At 37.6% G+C, this 20214-nt stretch overlaps 1 protein-coding gene across 1 annotated transcript; it reads right to left on the reverse strand.

The window, feature by feature from the left end:
- Nucleotides 1-2281: 2281 nt before the first annotated feature.
- On the reverse strand, nt 2282-3241 carry LOC143110341 (trace amine-associated receptor 7c-like). Its single transcript, XM_076273212.1, has one exon. It carries the CDS (start codon nt 3239-3241, stop codon nt 2282-2284), a length of 960 nt encoding a protein of 319 aa, XP_076129327.1.
- Nucleotides 3242-20214: the final 16973 nt, after the last annotated feature.

Consider the following 20214-nt stretch of genomic DNA (forward strand, 5'->3'; position numbering starts at 1 on the left):
CGGGTGAGTTCATAACACATTCATAACAGCTGTCATAAACTGTACATAAAGCATTCATGACTGTTTCACGAGACATGACTCAACATTCATACCAGACCTTTCATGAATGTGGAAGACAGAATTATGACAACTTGGCTTTATGTGCAGTTTATGATAGCTGCTATGAATGTGTTATGAACTCACCCATCAAGTAAAGTGTCACCAAAAAGGATATAAAAAAGTCAGTTTGGGTTTTCGAAACACAAATTTGAATGGTAGGCTATGGATACATTACTTGGGCTTAGGAAGCAAAAAAAAAAAAAAACCCTACAGCAAGTAGCCTGCCTTTGTAGGGACGTTTGAATCATGTAAATCTGACATCAAATCAACTGAAACACTTCAAAATAAACGTTCAAATAAATCCCAGAGTTCCGTTTCATTAAGGTTGCATTATTTACCTAATTTTACTTTTTTTACTGGAAGGGACCGAAATCCTATTTTTAATCGATTTCCTAACGTTTTGGGCCTACCCGCGCGCGCCCTTTTCCTCCTCTCTCAGGTTTCACTAGTTTCAATGAGAGCTTTTTCGTTGTGTATTTGAGAAGCTAATATTTCATTTGTTTGTGTGAGAGCATTTCAGTTGTGTAGCCTACTGTATGTGTGAGGTTTTCACTAGTAGGCCAATTTCATTAGTAGGCCTATGTTTGAAAGCGTTTCAGCAGTGTATGTAAAGGTTTCACTTGTGCATGTGAGGCTTTCATAGTGTGTGAATGGTTTCATACAGTATGTGTGTGTGAGAGGATGTTTTTCAGTAGTGTATATGAATGCATTTTACTATGAGTGTGAGAGCGTTTCAATAGTTTATGTAAATGGTTTCACCAGTGTATGAGAGGTTTTAGTTGTGTATGTTTTGTCTTTCTTGTTAGTAGTTTATTAATCTCTGCAGAGAGGTATCATATGCATCCTGCAATCAGGATACAGAGACAAAGTCTGTGCACCAAAGAGACAATTAGTTATTTCTCATACACACATTTATACCTTGCATCATATCGTAATATCACTGTATCATTGTATTATTACACCTCCCTGCACACACACATGACTTAGTCAATACAATGAGTTAATTAAGAACCAAGGACATTAAAACTGGGTTAAGAACATTTCTATCATTATTCCATCTTTGTCATTTCCCCCTCACAGCATGTGCTTGTGTGTTTATGTGTGTGTGTGCATGTGTGTGTCTCTATGTGTGTGTGTGCATGTATTTATGTGTGCGTGCGTGCATGCGTGCGTAGTGTACAGTCACTAAATGTACACATATATTAATTTATTGTATGCCCCCTCCCCCGTGAACGAAATTCCATGAAACTTGGCATGCACAAACTTGACACTTAGAAGGTGTCATAATGATCCTACACTTCAAATTTCGTACAGTCACTAAATGTACACATATATTAATTTATTAATTATATACCTTCGTTGCTAGGCCCCCAACAATCCTTCCACAAACAATAGGGCTTCTCACCTCTGGTGCTCAGGCTCTAATGATAATAAAACTTACAGAAACAATGGCGCTTTCGCACCTGCTGCTCGGGCCCTAACAAGACGGTAAATAACACTAGAATAACTAAAATATAAAAAGGTTGAATGTAAATTAAACAAAATACATTTGTATGTCCAAATAAACCTGTTAAAACATACAATTAATAAACTGTAAACTCTATTAACCAGCCCAAATGGAAGTAAATGCGATAGCACTTGAGGGAGAGAAAAGAGACAAAGAACCAAAGGGCACAGGCGTGGGAACAGAGAACTAGACCTGACTGGCACGACAAAGCTGGTTAGGCTGAGGGGGTCAATTTCACCTAATTGCATTTCATTAAAGTGGGCCTCAGTCAAAAACACTGCTATGCACAAAATTGACATGAATGTACTATAATCAGACGGCTGCCCATTACTGTATGGATCAATTCGAGATTTAACATAAGTAGATAACATTCATAGTTATTTATAGATTACAAGGAGGCATAAAATCCGAGTTGGCCAGAACATGCTGTGCTTCATAGTCAATGCATGAAAGTTTCTATGAATGATAAAAAAAAATAATGGAAGTCTTTGGGAGTGTACGTTTTTGACAGTTGAGGTTGGGGCGGTCACTTTCACTAATGTTCTCTGACCATTGTTATGCATTAAAAGATAATAAATATCCTTCAGCCTTAGGCCTGCTGAAATGTTACTCATGTGCATTATTACATATAATCAAAACGACATACATTGAGAGGAGCTGAATATTTCAGATATTTCACTGTGGCCCAGTTTTTGTAAGTACATTGCTGAGAGAGGAGTCACGACGGAAAATCCTTAATGTGAGGATGAGCTTTGCACATCTTCTGAACCAGGGGTAGAGGAGAGCATAAATTATTGGATTAATTGCAGAGTTCAGTTGTAATATAGTCACAGTTGCATCTCTAACGTGAACAAACATTGTAGCTGGAACAATGGTACTTAACTGACTAATTATAAAATATGGCAATAAACACATGACAAACACAATGACAAGAATCCCAAGTTTCATGGCAGCTTTCCTCTCTAAATGTTCTCTAGGAAAAGAAGTCTCTCTATACTTTGTAGTACCTGAAATGTGTTGTTCTCTGGTGCACCTAATGCTTATGGCATGTTTTCTAGCAATAACAAATATCTTGGTGTACAAAATAATGATGGCACAACATGGTAAGAGGAAAGAGACTATAAAGTCTATGTTTGCCCAGATCCCAAGCTCATCTGTGCTTATTACAGAGAAATAAACAAAAGCCAGGTTATACATAAATGAAATAAACCACATTGAGAAAATTATAATAGAAATGACTTTGACTGTGACTTTCTTTGAGTACTGAAATGGGTTGCTCAAAGCATAAAACCGATCCAGGGAAATTAAGGCCACATTGTAAATAGACAGAAATGTAACATATCCAGAACACATGAAGGCTACGTAATAAAGGGTTGTATCAATGTGCAAGTCTGGATTCTTGAGCACCAACAGAAATGGCACATCAGTTGTGCCGACAATCAGATCAGCTGTTGAGAGAGAAATAATTAAGAAGTTTGTTGGTGTGTGGAGTTGCTTGAAGTGTGAGATAGAGATGATCACAAGCAGGTTTCCACAGACGTTCAAGACGACAAGTGTAGCTCCACAGGTATAGAAAAGGAGAGTAGAAGGTGACACCTGAAAATCTTTGTTTGTGTTGTTGGGATATAATGTCATGTTCAGTTTACTCACAACAATCAAATAAATGTTGCTGAATTAAATGCATTTCATGAAATAATAATAATAATAATAATAATAATAATAATAATAATAATAAATCTTTGACAGATTAACATTTACATGTCCATTTTGAACTATTGCTATTGTGAGAGATCTGATTGTGGAGTGTTGGAGGTAATGGAAAAGCAAGCTCTCACTCACTAAGAGGGAAGGTAATTTCTTGCTGCATATATCTCCTATGGTGTTGCTAATTTTAGATCTTACAGTGATGCTAGCAGGGACACTAGGACAAAAGTCTGTGGGGGCGGACATTGTATCTTGTCAGTGTCGCCCCATGAAAATTGCGGCTACCACTTACTGCTTAATTGCTAGTAAGTTAACTAGCCTGCTGGCTAAGGTAACATTTTAAATGGAGAAGTGTATTTTTTTTTTTATTACAACTAGCTGAATATCATTACTGACATTAGTTTAAGTGGATGTTTAAACTCGCAGCAGTATATTAAGTTAACTGATGTCCCTTAACTGCTAGCCACTAGTTATTATGACCTCAGCGAAGCGGATGTCTTAGTCAGATTTTTTTTTTTTCGCATTTTTTTTTTCCGTAGGGTTTAGGAGGACCACCTTTTTTTGTATGTTGATCTTAAGGGGCCATGTCAACCCATTCCATAACCATTCATATAGCGGCACCTAGTTAAAAACAAAAAAGTAAAAATGAGGTGTTGTAATCGCAGGTATCTGTGACCTAACATGGTCAAATCTGCATGAAATTGGAAGTACAGGATCATTAGGACACCCTCTGAATGCACGCCAAGTTTTGTGGAATTCTGTTCATGGGGGCCATACAATAAATTAATTTATGTTACTGTACACCAACTGGCCTGTAGGTGGCTGGACACAGTTTCTGTGTATATCTCGAGAACCGTAGGGCCTAGGAGGACCACCTTTTTTTTGTATGTTGGTCTTAAGGGGCCATGTCAACCCATCCCATTACCACTTATTTCATGTATAGCACCACCTACATGTAGTTAAAAATTAAAAAGCAAAAAAATAGGTGTTTTAATCACAATATCTCTGCCTGACATGGTCAAAACTGCACGAAATTGAAAGTGTAGGATTATTATGACACCCTCCGAATGCACGCCAAGTTTCGTGGACTTTCGTTCATGGAGGGGCCATACAATAAATTAATTTATGTGTACATTTAGTGACCGTACACCAACAGTTTTCTGTGAATATCTTGAGAACCGTAGGGCCTAGGATGACCAATTTTTTGTGTATGTTTGCCTCCAGGGGTCATGTAAACCCATTCCATATGCACACATGTGCATAAACAGATACACACGCACACACATACATTCACAGTAATCATACGTATGACACATACTCACACAGAAGACATATGTACGCATGCATGCACATGCACACACACAGGCACATATATAGGCACACACACATCCACTCACACATAAACATAAACATGTACATGCACACAATTCAGGAATTTCTTAGAATTATGAACAGGCAAGATGCAAGATGGGGGTGGGGTTGTATAAAATTTATTTTACATGTGAAATCTATGAACTAATCATGTTTTGGTACTTTGTCTAGCATAGGGTTTCTCAACGGGGGCGGTACCGCCCCCTGGGGGGCGTTCGTACAACCTAGGGAGGCGCTGGGAACGTGAGTTTTTTTTAAAATAATTTTTCATTTTAAACTTTCATGGTTTTCACATATTTTTGGTGCAAAAATAGGCTACCTGAAATAAATAGGCTATTTTCATTCATGGGTTTCTAACCCCTCTACCGTCTACATTTTACTGTTTATCTATGCTCAGTGGTCATACAGTGCAGTTCGGGCCTGCACACGCCCGGACTCATGTCCCCCAGCCCCAGCTATCGTCATCTCTATAGTAACGTTGATAAACATAACCCAAGTTTGCGGCTTAACAGTTCAATAACCAATAAAAATGTACACAATTCACTGTGACGTCTTCATCTTTAATAAAACAACACAAACGAACATGGCGGATAGCAAGAAAAAGTGCCGACAGTACAATGCAAATTACATCAATTTTTACATGTTTTTTTTTTTTACCCAACCAGTCTCCTATTGCTTCTAACAGTGGGCTAAATCTGCTTAATAATAAAATAGGCTCATAGGGCCATTTTCTTATAATTCCAGAAGAAACCAAAACAGCACAGAAATGGGCTCGTTTTTTTATTTAAGCAATATAGCATGAGTGTGAGTGGCCTATAGCCTACCCAGGGGTGTAGTTTTCTTTTATTTTTTTCAATTGTGTGTGTGTGTGTGGGGGGGGGGGGGCGTTTGCTCAAAAAAGGTTGAGAACCACTGGTCTAGCAGATACCAGTGAGAATTGAGTGTGCATAATGCAATTCAGTGAAACAGTTAGAATCATTTATACCTTTCAGTGTAGACTTAGGGCCCGTCCACACGGAGACGCTTTTTAGGTTAAACGCAGAGGTTTTGCTTCGTCTTGGCCGAGCGTCCAAACGAATCCTGTAAACGCACTGCCCGAAACCGCACCTTTCTGAAACCTGGTCCCAGAGTGGAGAAATCTGAAACCGTAGCCCGTTTGAATTCGTTTAGACAGCGAAACCGCACATCCTGCTTGCGATGATGTCATTGCCCACCTCAGCTGCCCTGGACTTGCACTTGTAGTATTGCCTAACAATACTAGTTTTCATACATGACATTACCTACGATTACACTCCGTAAGATAAATATCACAACTGGTGCTGCGCAGCGCCGATAGCTTATGACTTGGTGGACTGAACACTGTTTTCCCCGGTGTTTTTTTATGCATTCTAGCTACTGTCAGTGATGCGAGAGAACTTAAGTTATTAGGAAAGTGCGGTGTAAGTTTAGGCTACATTAATTTGTGCGTAGTGCCAGTGTCATTCATTTATTTTACATGTCTTACAACATATATACATGCATTCACAGTCGAGTGAAATCAGATATAAGCATACAAAGACGCTTAGAACTCACGTTAAGCCGATGGTAGCACACTGAATGCGAATGCGCGATTTGATGCAGGCAAAAGTATTGACTGTTACTAACGAAGGTTTTATAGCAATAGTATAAATGTGGCGACAGAATAGCCTAGAACTTGGGTAACCCTTGCGTTTAGTAGCCTAATTGCGGTGATGGCCAAAACTAATGTGAATCACGGACTATCCTACAACCAAAGAAAGTAAAGGTGATTAGTAGGCCTACCTGCATTAGCCAAATAAAGGACGGGAATGCACCCTTCACAAACCGTAAAATAAAGTTTATTAGTTTTACAGTTGACTACAGTTGACAGTTCACCATCAGTCCACACAAACAATTCTGGTTACCTTGCACTAGCCATTTGGTCGTAGCCTATTCTGTCTGTTTGTAAAGCGCAAATTTTGGTCAATTTCTGTAAAGAAACAATGCCACCTATAGGCCTGGGGTATGAAGTAACGTGTTGAGTCGTGTTGAGATGGATCTGTTTGGACGCAAATATTCTTGATGCGGTTTCAGTGAAGACGGAGGAAAAAAAGATCGGTTTCGTACGTGTGGACAGGGCCTTATTTTTGTGGAAAAAATGTGCTGCACTGGGCGGCGGTCATATTTTGTACTGCTCTGCGGTACATCTAGTTGCATAGATGTATTGCCCTAGCTACTGCCAACCATTTCTATAGCTTTTTAAGCTATTGTTAGCTAGTTAGCTATCTATGGGGTTAAATTTGTTTCAAGGGTGATCCACAAGTATTACTTGATTTGCATGCGTTTTTTGATATCCACAAACAAAAAAATCCCATGTGTAACTTCGATATTGATTTTTACTAATATAAATGTGTATTTGTAAATAATATGCACTTTTTAAAACTGAAAAATGCCTTTGTGAAATTTGATTCCACATTTGTGGGTACCAGCACACGCATTCCTTGCTTTCCACAGTTACATATTTTTGAGACATTCTTTGTGTCAAATGCCACGTAATTCACCTGTACAAAGATTTTGTAATCCAGAAGGCCTAGAAGCGATGGTCCACAAATATTTATTGATTTGTATGCATGTTTTGATATCCACAAATAAAAAAAATCCAAAGGCAATTTTCAAAGGCAATTTTTAACACCTGACGAAGACCTGAGTGGTCGAAACGTTGTGTATCACCATCCACCATTAAACTGGGAGCTTTAGACACAGTGTGCGGATATCTCTTCTTGTTTTCTTCTAATTTTCAAATGTCTCTCCCATATTATTTACAAATACACATCTATATTTGTTAAAATCAACATACAAATTTAACCCCATAGCTAGCTTAATACATTTGCAGTTTGTGCGCTTCATGAAGCTTAACTACACAATGCTTCCTCAAGACGAAATGTAGCAAGTTACTTTTTTTTTTGCAAAAGTAGTTTATTACACCAGAACCTACTTTGTAATTTACAAAAAATTAACATAAACCAATAAAGTGAACAAGCTTCATGCCAAGTCAGTGTTATTTCAGTGACCTATAGCCAGTGTTGGGCAAGTTACTGAAAATTAGTAATTAGTTACAGTTACTAGTTACTTCTTTCAAAAGTAATTGAATTACCTTACCAATTACTGTATATCAAAAGTAATTAGTTACTAGAGAAAGTAACTTTTGAGTTACTTTTAAATCTGCTTTTAAAATGTCAATATGAACAGTACTGAGTAAACCTAATTTTTAGACCTATTTATTGTAGTTTCAACGGGCCTTCAAATCAATAGCCTTGTGCATGAGTTCTCAAACTTTTTCCGACCACAAAACATTCTACAATGCATGAAGGCCTCCCTGACCTTGTTTTGCGCCACCCTCACCATCTTTAACAGCGCAACACGCAATATGTCAAATAAATGCATCGGTATTTTGGCATTCAAAGGCGCATTTGAAGGAGGCTGCTTGCGAGACCATATAGAATAGTCATTCTTAAACCATGCTTTACTAAAACCTAGCATAGCCTTCACGCATTTGCACTCATCTATTTGAACTCATTGGCAACTTCACCAAGGAGTCAGTCAACGACAAGACAGTTATATGCAGTTACTTTTACTGACTGACAATGGGTTACCACCGAAAACATAGGCTGGAAAAAGCAGCACTTACCCTTATATTGCTCAAATGACTGAATAAAACAACATTTATCCTGCAGAGGAGTTGCTTATATCTCGTGACAGTACGTCTTCAGCTGTGCTCTATGTCTCTCGCCTCTCCCCTAATCACTTTTAACCGTCATTACCAATTTGCAAATGATGCTGAATAACTACTCATTATGAGATGTACAGTATTTCGTAATATCTTTGTTCTAATTATGTTTCCCATTGTAATCGTGCAATTTGTAATGCTTTGCATAGACGTGCGCTGGTGTGCGTTCATGAATGATAGAAGGATGGTGCGTGCACCTGCCAATATGACTGGTGACATGCGCTCTTAAAATAGCATATGAACAACTCGCAAGCTGGTTAGGCTGAGGCTGTCAATTTCACCGAATCGCATTTCATTAAAGTGGGCCTCAGTCAAAAACACTGCTGTGCAGATACTTTAAATTGACATGAATGTACTATAATCAGGCGGCTGCCCATTACTGTACGGATCAATTCGAGATTTAACATAAGTAGATAACATTCATAGTTATTTATAGATTACAAGGAGGCATACAATCAGAGTTGGCCAGAACATGCTGTGCTTCATAGTCAATGCATGAGAGTTTCTATGAATAATAAAAAATAATGGAAGTCTTTGGGAGTTTTTGACAGTTGAGGTTGGGGCGGTCACTTTCACTAATGTTCTCTTTCTCTGACTATTGTTATGCATTAAAAGATAATAAATATCCTTCAGCCTTAGGCCTACTGAAATGTTACTCATGTGCATTATTACATATAATCAAAACGACATACATTGAGAGGAGCTGAATATTTCAGATATTTCACTGTGGCCCAGTTTTTGTAAGTGGGTCAATGACGTGACGCTCATTTTTTTGTGTACATATGGGTTACATACATTTAAAATTTATTTCCAAATATCATTTTCATCAAACCCTAATCTTAAAGTTTTGGATTTATTTAATTTTGAAAGAGTATTAACTGAATTTGGGTAAAATTGTCAACACGGTGTAACCACAAAAACATGAACCAAATAATTACACTTGCTGAAATAAATGTAAAATTCTCTCCAAAATCCCTTCTAAAATAATCTGGCATGATCTTGCACAAGAACTTTTCAGTATTTAATACAAGTAATGAAACCCCATTGTTCTGAATGTTTGAATTAATATGGGGAATCGTGTCTGTCACATCAACCACTTAAAATGTCAAGTGGTGTAATCACCATTTAAGGAGCAATTTTGTACGTATTATGTCAGAGAATCATGTGACAGGAAATTATGTCATAGAGAAGGACCCTTCAAGACCCCAACTGCTATGAGTCAAGGTTAGCAACTCTCTTAAAGTAACATAATAGTGTTTTTAGGCCATGGCCAGGCAAGCTTAGGTTACATGTCAAATGGTACGACCTATTAAAAATGTTGATAAATCATAATAATCATAAAATATTCAATTTAATGTAAAAACTGTATTTGAATATTCACATAAAGGTGAAGTGTGTACATAGTTGTCCATAATAATGCCTGCAAATTTTGCTTTTAAATAGAAATGTCAAATGGTGTAACCGGTTACACCATTTGACTCTTTTCTGTTTGAGACCAGTTTGATCAGATTCAGGGCCAAGAGTATGTAATTTTAGGTCCAATTATGTTATTTTTGTAATTTAAATAGTGACTAACTGTTTAGCATGAACAATAGCTTTAAAAAGGTTTAATTAGATTGCAATTTAAGCGATTTTTGAAATGTCAAAGCTTTTCGTTTTAAATTTAAACTTCCATAATTATTTTTTTATATTTTATTATGATGTATGTAAACAGTATGTTCAAATTATAAATAAATAATATAAATACATTTATTATATATAAAATGTACCTCTTGTCCCCCAATGGATGCCACTTACAAGCAAGAAAAATTTGTCTCGCCACAGAGTGCATGTGAACGCAGATCCTGCTGTTGGTTGGTTGTTAAGAAATTATCATACCCACTCTTTCACTCACTCTTATTCTCTCTCACACACACTTTGGGCCCTAATTTAGCAATATAAAATGCATGGTCACTAGCAAATAGAGTAAATACATTTAGGAATTTGTCCAGTCCACATTCGGGGTGGTTTTGTTATCAAACATCAGGTGCCTGCACAAAAAGGTGGCTCTTATGTTTCTTAATCAGTCATGGGTGTGTTTTGGGCTTAACATCCTTTAAACCAATGAGGAGAACATATGTCATTCCCTTTAACAGCAAGCAGGGCAACTTCAAACAGCGCATCAGTATTTTGATAGTCAGCGGTGTATTTGAAGGAATCTGCTTGTACGCAAGACCGTATGGAACAGGTATTCCACTAAGCCATTCTTTACTAAAACCGAGTAGAGTATAGGCTACACACATCTGCACTTGTCTATTAATTGAACATATAGGCAAAGTGAAACTAACTTCACTGTGGTGTCATAGTCAATGACAAAACAGTTATACACAGTTAATAACTTTCAATATTGACTGACAATGGGTTACCAGCAAAAACATAGCCTGAAAAATGCAAAACTTCCCCCTATAATGTTCGAATGACTGAATAAGGACATTTATTCTGCAGAGGAATTGCTGCTTACATCTTGTGACAGTGCGTCTTCAGCTGTCTTCATATGCGCCTTTCGCTATAGACCGCGCTTTTCTTGGTCAGTGGCGTAATGCTTTTTAGACAGTATAAGATAGCGATTTTTAGATCATGTGCCAGACCACACCTTTTATCGGTAATTGCCACACCCCTTGGCGCATTATTTAATAAAAGTGAAGTGTAAGATAGGAAAAAACTGCGTCAGAATAATAATACGCTTTGCGCCAGGTTTTGCATCGCGAAAATAGGGCCCTTTATCTCAATTGTATGAGAACTGAATTGAAATCAAATAGAACACAAGTTTCTTCATTGATGTTATGAAATGATATTTGATATGGAATATGATGAATGACATGAATACATATCAAAATATCCAATTCAGTTTACCTTGATGCCTATTTTCTGTGTCAATTTCTTGTCCTATTGCTATAAATGTTTCATGGTCAATTGGTGTAGCCGATTTATGTCAATTGCTGTAACCAGTATTTTGTCTAAAATACTAATAATGTACAAAAAAATGAATATGAATAATGATTTAATACTCTACTTTACTGTAATAATGGTTGTTTAAACATTTTTTTACTCAAATGGTCAAAGAATAGACAAAAAACACGATGTTTACAGCATATGGCCTTGCTCAGTACAATGAAAAACCCATATAATTTAAATTTAGAAATAAATATAATAAAACATATTCTCATAGGATATTACAAAATAAACTAATAATTTCATGAGAGCAATTGCATGAACTCTAAGAGGTGTGAAATATTAGATATTTGTCATTTTTGTGGTTACACCATTTGACAATTTAACAGGCTGTTAGTTCTATCTTTTGTTAAAAAAATAGCATACACGTCATATTAAATAATATGAATACAACAGAAATACAAAGTATACACTTTAGCAAACCACAGGCATGTTTTGTTTTAAAGGTTTAAACATATTTTTAATTTTCTCATCTTACCAACCCTTATCTGTCACTGACCCAAGTACATTGCTGTGAGAGGAGTCACGACGGAAAATCCTTAATGTGAGGATGAGCTTTGCACATCTTCTGAACCAGGGGTAGAGGAGAGCATAAATTATTGGATTAATTGCAGAGTTCAGTTGTAATATAGTCACAGTTGCATCTCTAACGTGAACAACCATTGTAGCTGGAACAATGGTACTTAACTGACTAATTATAAAATATGGCAATAAACACATGACAAACACAATGACAAGAATCCCAAGTTTCATGGCAGCTTTCCTCTCTGAATGTTCTCTTGGAAAAGTCTCTCTATACTTTGTAGTACCTGAAATGTGTTGTTCTCTGGTGCACCTAATGCTTATGGCATGTTTTCTAGCAATAACAAATATCTTGATGTACAAAATAATGATGGCACAACATGGTAAGAGGAAAGAGACTATAAAGTCTATGTTTGCCCAGATCCCAAGACTTTCTAAACCTTGGTCCTCTGTGCTTATTGCAGTGAAATAAACAAAAGTCAGGTTATACATAAATGAAATAAACCATATTGAGCAAATTACAATAGAAATGACTTTGACTGTGACTTTCTTTGTGTACTGAAATGGGTTGCTCAAAGCATAAAACCGATCCAGGGAAATCAAGGCCACATTGTAAATAGACAGAAATGTAACATATGAAGAACACATGAAGGCTACGTAATAAAGGGTTGTATCAATGTGCAAGCCTGGATTCTTGAACACCAACTGAAATGGCACATCAGCTGTGCCAACAATCAGATCAGCTGTTGAGAGAGAAATAATTAAGAAGTTTGTTGGTGTGTGGAGCTGCTTGAAGTGTGAGATAGAGATGATCACAAGCAGGTTTCCACAGACGGTCATGACGACAAGTGTAGCTCCACAGGTATAGAAAAGGAGAGTAGAAGGTGACACCTGAAAATCTTTGTTTGTGTTGTTGGGGTATAATGTCATGTTCAGTTTACTCACAACAATCAAATTCATTTTGCTGAATTAAATGCATTTCATAAAATAATAATAATAAAAATAAATCTTAGACAGAATAACATTTACATGTCCATTTTGAACTATTGCTATTGTGAGAGATCTGATTGTGGATTATTGGAGGTAATGGAAAAGCAATCTCTCCCTCACTAAGAGGGAAGGCAATTTCTTGCTGCATATATCTCCCTTGGTGTTGCTAATTTTAGATCTTACAGTGATGCTAGCAGGGACACTAGCACAAAAGTCTGCGGGGGCGGACATTGTATCTTGTCAGTGTCGCCCCCAGAAAATTGCGGCTACCACTTACTGCTTAGTTGCTAGTAAGTTATCTAGCCTGCTGGCTAAGGTAACATTTTAAATGGAGAAGTGTATTTCTTTTGAAATTACAACTAGCTGAATATCATTACTGACATTAGTTTAAGTGGATGTTTAAACTCAAGTGAACTTGCAACAGTATATTAAGTTAACTGAAGTCCCTTAACTGCTAGCCACTAGTTATTGCATAGATGTATTGCCCTAGCTACTGCCAACCACTTGTATAGCTTTTTAAGCTAGTGTTAGCTAGTTAGCTAACTATGGGGTTAAATTTGTTTCAAGGGTGATCCACAAGTATTTCTTGAGTTGCATGCGTGTTTTTATATCCACAAATAAAAAAATCCCATTTGTAACTTCTATATTGATTTTTACAAATCTAAATGTGTATTTGTAAATAATATGCCATTTGTAAAAGTGAAAATTGCATTTGTGAAATGTGATTCCACATTTGTTGGTACCAGCACACGCATTCATCGCTTTCCACAGTTACATATTTTTGAGACATTCTTTGTCTCAAAAATACCACATAATTCACCTGTACAAAGATGTTTTAATCCAGTAGGCCTAGAAGCGATGGTCCACAAATATTTCTTGATTTGCATGCATGTTTTGATATCCACAAATAAAAAAAATCCAAAGGCAATTTTCAAATTTTCCCTTATTATTTACAAATACACATCTATATTTTCTAAAATCAATATACAAGTTACAAATGGGATTTTTTTATTTGTGGATATCAAAACACACAAGCAAATACTTGTGGATCACCCTCTGCATATTTACAAATATTATTGAAACAAATTTAACTCCAAAGCTAGCTTAATACATTTGTGTTTGTGCGCTTCTTGAAGCTTGACTACACAATGCTTCCTCAAGACAAAATGTAGCAAGCTAAGTTTTTTTTTTTTTTTTTTTGCAAAAATAGTTTACACCAGAACCTACACTGTTATTTACAAAAAAATAACAAACCAATGAAGTGAACAAGCTTCATGCCAAGTCAGTGTTATTTCAATGACCTATAGCCAACCTAACTGAGTCATAACAGATACAGTAACTTAGTTGCCTTAATTTACACATGTAGGCTATAACATATGTTCTATTCAAAAACGATAACCAAAATAAAATCAATTTGAGAAAACAAGGCTCCACGCAATAGCGAAAGGCAGGCAGGGCCAACTGAGAGAGTGTGCATATCCTATGTGGCCCAATTTAGATTTGGGCATTTCAGTTTGCATACAGAATAGGGGTGTAACGGTACACAGAAGTCACGGCTCGGTTCATACCTCGGTTCGGACATCACGGTTCGGTACGAGTTCGGTACAATGGAGGGAAAAGCAAAACAAAAATGCAGAAAGCATTTTTTTTTGTACATGTCTCAGGCTGTACCACCTAGTGTCATACAGTCTCTTCCCTGAGCCATCTGCAACAGCCTGAAGTGTGTAAGATGTAGGCTAAACAGTACAATAAGTACCCAGACTCCATCTGTAACTTGTAAACAAAATAAGACAATCAGCTATAAAACTGAAAATAGGCCTACAGCATCTCTTATTTCTGAAAGTGCAAATTACATAGAAAAATTATTTTTAAAAATCCACTTAAGCAAGACCTTCAACATCTGTGTTTAGTTGTATATGGAAGGGTCTACAATTTGCCTCAATATTTTTTTTATTGTGTGTAAAGTAATAATCTAGCCTACTAACTGAAAATATCACACTATTTTGCCTTTTTTTAAAAACGAAATGGCTCCTTTCATTTCATAAACAGACTACAACTAGAAGTCACGTGACTTTGCCCTTTGACGTTAACTCACCGTAGCATGGTTTGTTTATTAGCCTGGTTAGCGTTGTCACTTTATTTTACTGTCTATGCACTTAACACTACCAGAACCTCATGTGAGAAGTTACAAGTTACCCCAACATAAAGGTAATTACCACGCGATTTACATAGCTTTCTGTCATTACGAAATCATTTAATGTAAGCCATAGGTTTTGGCCCTATTTGTATCCAAAGGCTGCTGAAGCGCAGGGGAAGTTTTTTCCCCTCGTTTCAGTGATTGGTAGCCTACATCATCTGGGTGATGGCTTCGAATATGTGTAGCATTTTTTCCATTCACATACCCAACAACTGCTGAACAACGCCGACACACAGTTTCATCTTATCCACCACTCTTTCGCCTGTACTAACGTTACTGTAACTGAAGTTCTCAAACTTGCGATCTTAAAGAGACCAGCGGATCCTCTAACTCTTATGGGTCTAACCTTAGTGCTGCTAATGACTGACGGACTCGACCGACGACCTGACAAAAAAAACATAGGCGCCAATCAGAGCTTCAGAGCTAAGGCGAGGCTACAGATTAGCGTTAGGTGTCGCTCCCGTAACTCTCGCTACTTAACAGTAATTGCGCATGACATTAATTAATCCACACACGAGTTATGTATTTTTATACCGTGTATTCTCCGTGTAAATGCATGCACCGAACCGTGACGCCCGTACCGTTTCGGTTCAATACGAATACATGAACCGTTACACCCCTAATACAGAACCATGGAGGGGTCATTGCAAGATATTTTTGGTATATATCCAGAAAACGTGCACTCGTTTTACTAAATTGTGTTTTCACAATTTAATAACACGTGCGCACAATTAGTCAAATGCTCGCACACTTTAGTAAAATGTGTGCACTATTTTCTAAATTGAGAGCACAATGTAGTAAAATGAGTGCTCTATTTAGTAAAATGTGTACATAATTTAGTAAAATGAGCACACCATATACTAAATTGTGCTCACAATATAGTAAAATGAGACTACAATTTAGTAAAATGAGCGCACATTCTCTTGAAAAATATCTTGCAATGACACCTCCTGGGGTCTGTATTTGCAGGATAAATGTCAAGCTAACTTTTTGCTCTAACTCAAGCTCTGAACTCTAACTCTTAACTATATTCGAAGTACAGTACCAAAGGCATATGTAACAATGTCCGTGCATGCATGTTTGCATCTTTATTGTTGGGTGGATTTTCAACTGTTAAATCTTCACCTCTTGATTATTCTAGTGTCATTACACTTGGCTGAAATGTTGGTGCTACATTTAAAAGTACAATTACCCAGTCAGTTTATCTTTACCATGTGCAAGTTACAACTAACACAAACAACTAAGCACACAGTACTACCACCAACATCTTTGCAAGCACAATTTTGTTGCTTTATCTCTAGCATTGAAAATTAGATTGTCTTTCAAGTTTATACAGAATATAGCCTAAATTATTCATGTATGGGTGGCCAGAAGGAAGTTCTGCGTGTGAGTTACACAAATGCTCTGGAAAATAGCTTCTGTAAAAGCTACTGCACTACATGGTCAAAAAAACAGGTAAGCTATTAAAAAACTATCTGCTTCAGAAAATAGCTTCACTACCAAGTGTAGCACCCCTCTGCTCTGTTAATAATAAATTGTACTTTAAAGTAAAAGGAGGTGCTTCTATGGGTTACGGTCAGGTTTAGGCCAGTTCTAGGTTCGGCATTAAGGGGGGAGTAAATTGACAAGGACACCATTATGTAAAATGTTATAAATAAATAATGCAGGTTTATTAAATGCATGAAAGAGAAAAGAAGAGGAAATATTAGTAAATAGAAAATAAATAGCAAATAAAGACAAAATCCTATAAAATAATAAAAGAGCTCTTAAAAAATTCAAAGTATCAAATCAATAGTTAAAAACTCAAATGTCCAAAAGAAAAGAAATGCCCGGGTAAGGTGGTGTGAGTGTACAATGTCAGTGTAAGTGTGAAGCAGTGGCGATTGCTGCTCTTTGGAACAGGGGAAGCTCTGATAAAAATGGTCAATTATTAGATTAATATTATTAAGGTGCTATATTGTTCTTTGAGGGCAAAAATTATCCCAAACCCAGAATAGGCCAAACAGTAGGCATGAGTTGGCATGGCAGACATGGCATAATGTAGCCTACACCGTTATATAGCGTGCTACCTAACTGACGGCTCCCACACACAGCTGCGTTCCGTCAACGCATTCCAGTGGGTGTTCCCGACGGTAGCTATGCAAATGACTTGAAGTAAAACCGTAATGTGATTGGTTGGTGCCGTCCGTAGATTGGCTTGATTGGCCGGTGCCGTCTGTCGGTGCAGGAACAGCTGAACTCCTCAACGCGAGCGGAACGCGAAACGCGACGCGACGGACCCTCAATTCAGTTCGGCAACGGATCACGTGAGCCCATTTAAAGTGAATGGGATGCGTCTCCAGCAACGCGATGCACGCAGCTGTGTGTGGGAGCCCTTAGCCTAAATACACAACTGAAACAAGCAAGTCACAAACTCTGTAACTCCACGTTACGGTTTTATTTACAGTATCCTATTTACAACGACAAATAGAAACTGACTGTATTGCTCCCAAATTATGAGAATTTGAGCTGTAACTTGCCTTGCCTCTCGACATCACCTGCCAACACTAACGTTAACGCATCCCTTGAACTTGAACCACTTCCTGTCAGATCGCGACATATGCTGTCAATCAAAAAGAGTCCAGCCTCTCTGACGGTTCTTCCAATCATCATACAGAAGCTCGGCGTCCGTGCCATTCCACTGTCCCATAGACCTCTCCAGAATAATATAGACTATACTACTTAAACGGCACCGAAAATCAAAAAATCCAGTGGAAACTAGATGGCAGAAGTGTGTAGGCCAATCTGCCCAGCAGCTTTTTCTACTTTGTCACCTACAGAGTTTGACAGGTACGATCTTTCAAAACGCCATGTTATTTCCCATAGATATTTGACGACCGAAGGTTGGATGGATACGGAAGTTAGGAGGCGGGACTTATTCTGGAGAGGTCTATAGAGTGGTGAAGTCCCGCCCCTTCCGTTTGCCTCCATGGGACCTATCTTTCAAAAAAATTTGAACGGCAGTCTATGGCGAAAAAGAAATTATTTTCTGGTCCCGGTTGACTTGTGCCTTGAATTACCCATATGATGTTTGTCAATTTTAAAGACAATTTTTCATGTAAAGACATTTGCAGTTTGTTTCGTAACTATTGAATTACAACATTGTGAAAGATCGTAATTCCAACGACTACAAACCCATCAGTCGCACTAGTGACGTTAGCTCATTCACAGCCACACTAGATTGTACAAGCATACCAGCAACAGGTCTTAATTGGGCTTTCCTTGCCGAAGAAAATACCATGAGTCAGAGGATTAAACACATCAGGTAAGTTGTATTTGTCCATAGACTGTACATTACATACTGTTAAGTGACATAGCAGGCAGCAAGATGCAACCGTTAACTAGCATAACAGCTCTTATCGTTTCATTACGTTGGTGACGTACATCGTTTGAGACGAGAGATGTAGTCCACTGAGTGGATTCGCACAAAACCAACATAACTTTTGAAGTCTATCGAACAACAGTACTTTCTTGACGTGAAAAATTATCTTTTAAATTCACACACATCATATGTGAAATTTGTGGCACAATTCAAACTGGACCAAAAAATAATTATTATCTCTCCATTAACTCCTGTTCATAATTTTTTGAAAGATAGGTCCCATGGACCGGAAGTAGAAGGGGCGGGACTTCACCACTCTATTCACTCCCAGAGACGCCAGGCTTCCCTGGAAATGACGATTTTGTGGCGCTTGTCCAATAAACGTGTAGCTTTTCTGAACTGAGATCAGCCCACTCTGTAGTGCCATAGACCGTGTTGAAAAGAGGCTGAACCTTGCAAACGATGTACGCGGGCGGAGGAGGGCGTTAGATCTCGCTCACAACCAGTCACAACCTAACGTGATTGTCATTTTCACGTTTGATTCACGCATGATTTCAGTGGTCTTTAAAAGTAAATCGTTTGCAAGGTTCAGCCTCTTTTCAACACGACTTCACTTTGGTTTGACTGTGCTGAGAGTTTGTTGGCTGAGATATTTGAAAAAGAAAGAAATCGCCGACAAAGACACTAAAGACATGACGAGACGAGATTTTTTTCCCCACGAAAAACAGATAATGATAAGCAGACTAGGAATCAGAGGCAGAGTCGTATTGAGTCAATAGCTTTATTTTGCATGACCTTGATCACAACAGTAACATTTTCAGAATGTACTATGCATTACTTATTACTGTCATTTCAAAGTAATTTGTTACATTATAATATTACTGTCTCTGAAGACAGTATGTAAGGCATTACACTACTATTGCATTACTTTTAATTACTTTCACCAAAATATCTAGAAATATGGATTTGCCATTCTAAATGCAGTTTATTACGCTCAATGCAGCTTGCTCTTCCAATGGAGGGAGTGGTATAGCATAATGACTGAGCTAGGCTTAAGGCAACAGTAGAATGCAATAGGCGCAGTGCTCATAATGCAATACAAGGAACAATCATAGTCAGAATTTTGTTAAAAAACGACAAAAGGTCAAAGTCTGGTAAATTGTGATAGAAATACTGTAACTTTAAGGCCTAGGCCTACTCATTAAAATCAATAGAGAGCCTACTATATTGTAAATCAAAGCTTAAAGGAACCGTATGTAAGATTGTGGCCAAAACGGGTACTACAATCACTTTCAAATTACTGTAGAGCGGTGTATCCCCTTCCCCTCCCCTCTGACTGGCAGAGTTGGCAACCGGATGACGAAACACTACTGACTTTGTGATTAGTAGATAGGTGGAGGGTGGCGCATTAGGCCAAAACACAACATGACAACATCAACATCAGTTGAGGGCTGCAACTTCACTTTTTAAATGACAATATCCTGACCAGACTACTGTTGTCAGTGATATAAGTATTTGAAATGAACATGATTTCTTAATGTCTAGTGACATATCAGGGCAATTTTATGATTAATTGAAATACAATTTTTACATACGGTTCCTTTAATAAAGACATGTCAAGATGCTGGCCTGCTGGCCATTTCGGTGCCCTAAGTGAGTGGCTTTGAGTGAGTGGCATTTAAATGATA

This window comes from Alosa pseudoharengus, unplaced genomic scaffold (genome assembly GCF_046254945.1).
Source record: "Alosa pseudoharengus isolate Yale_2024_CS ecotype anadromous, Long Island Sound unplaced genomic scaffold, YU_APseudo_1.1 YU_APseudo_1.1_scf_7, whole genome shotgun sequence".
NCBI lineage: Eukaryota > Metazoa > Chordata > Actinopteri > Clupeiformes > Clupeidae > Alosa > Alosa pseudoharengus.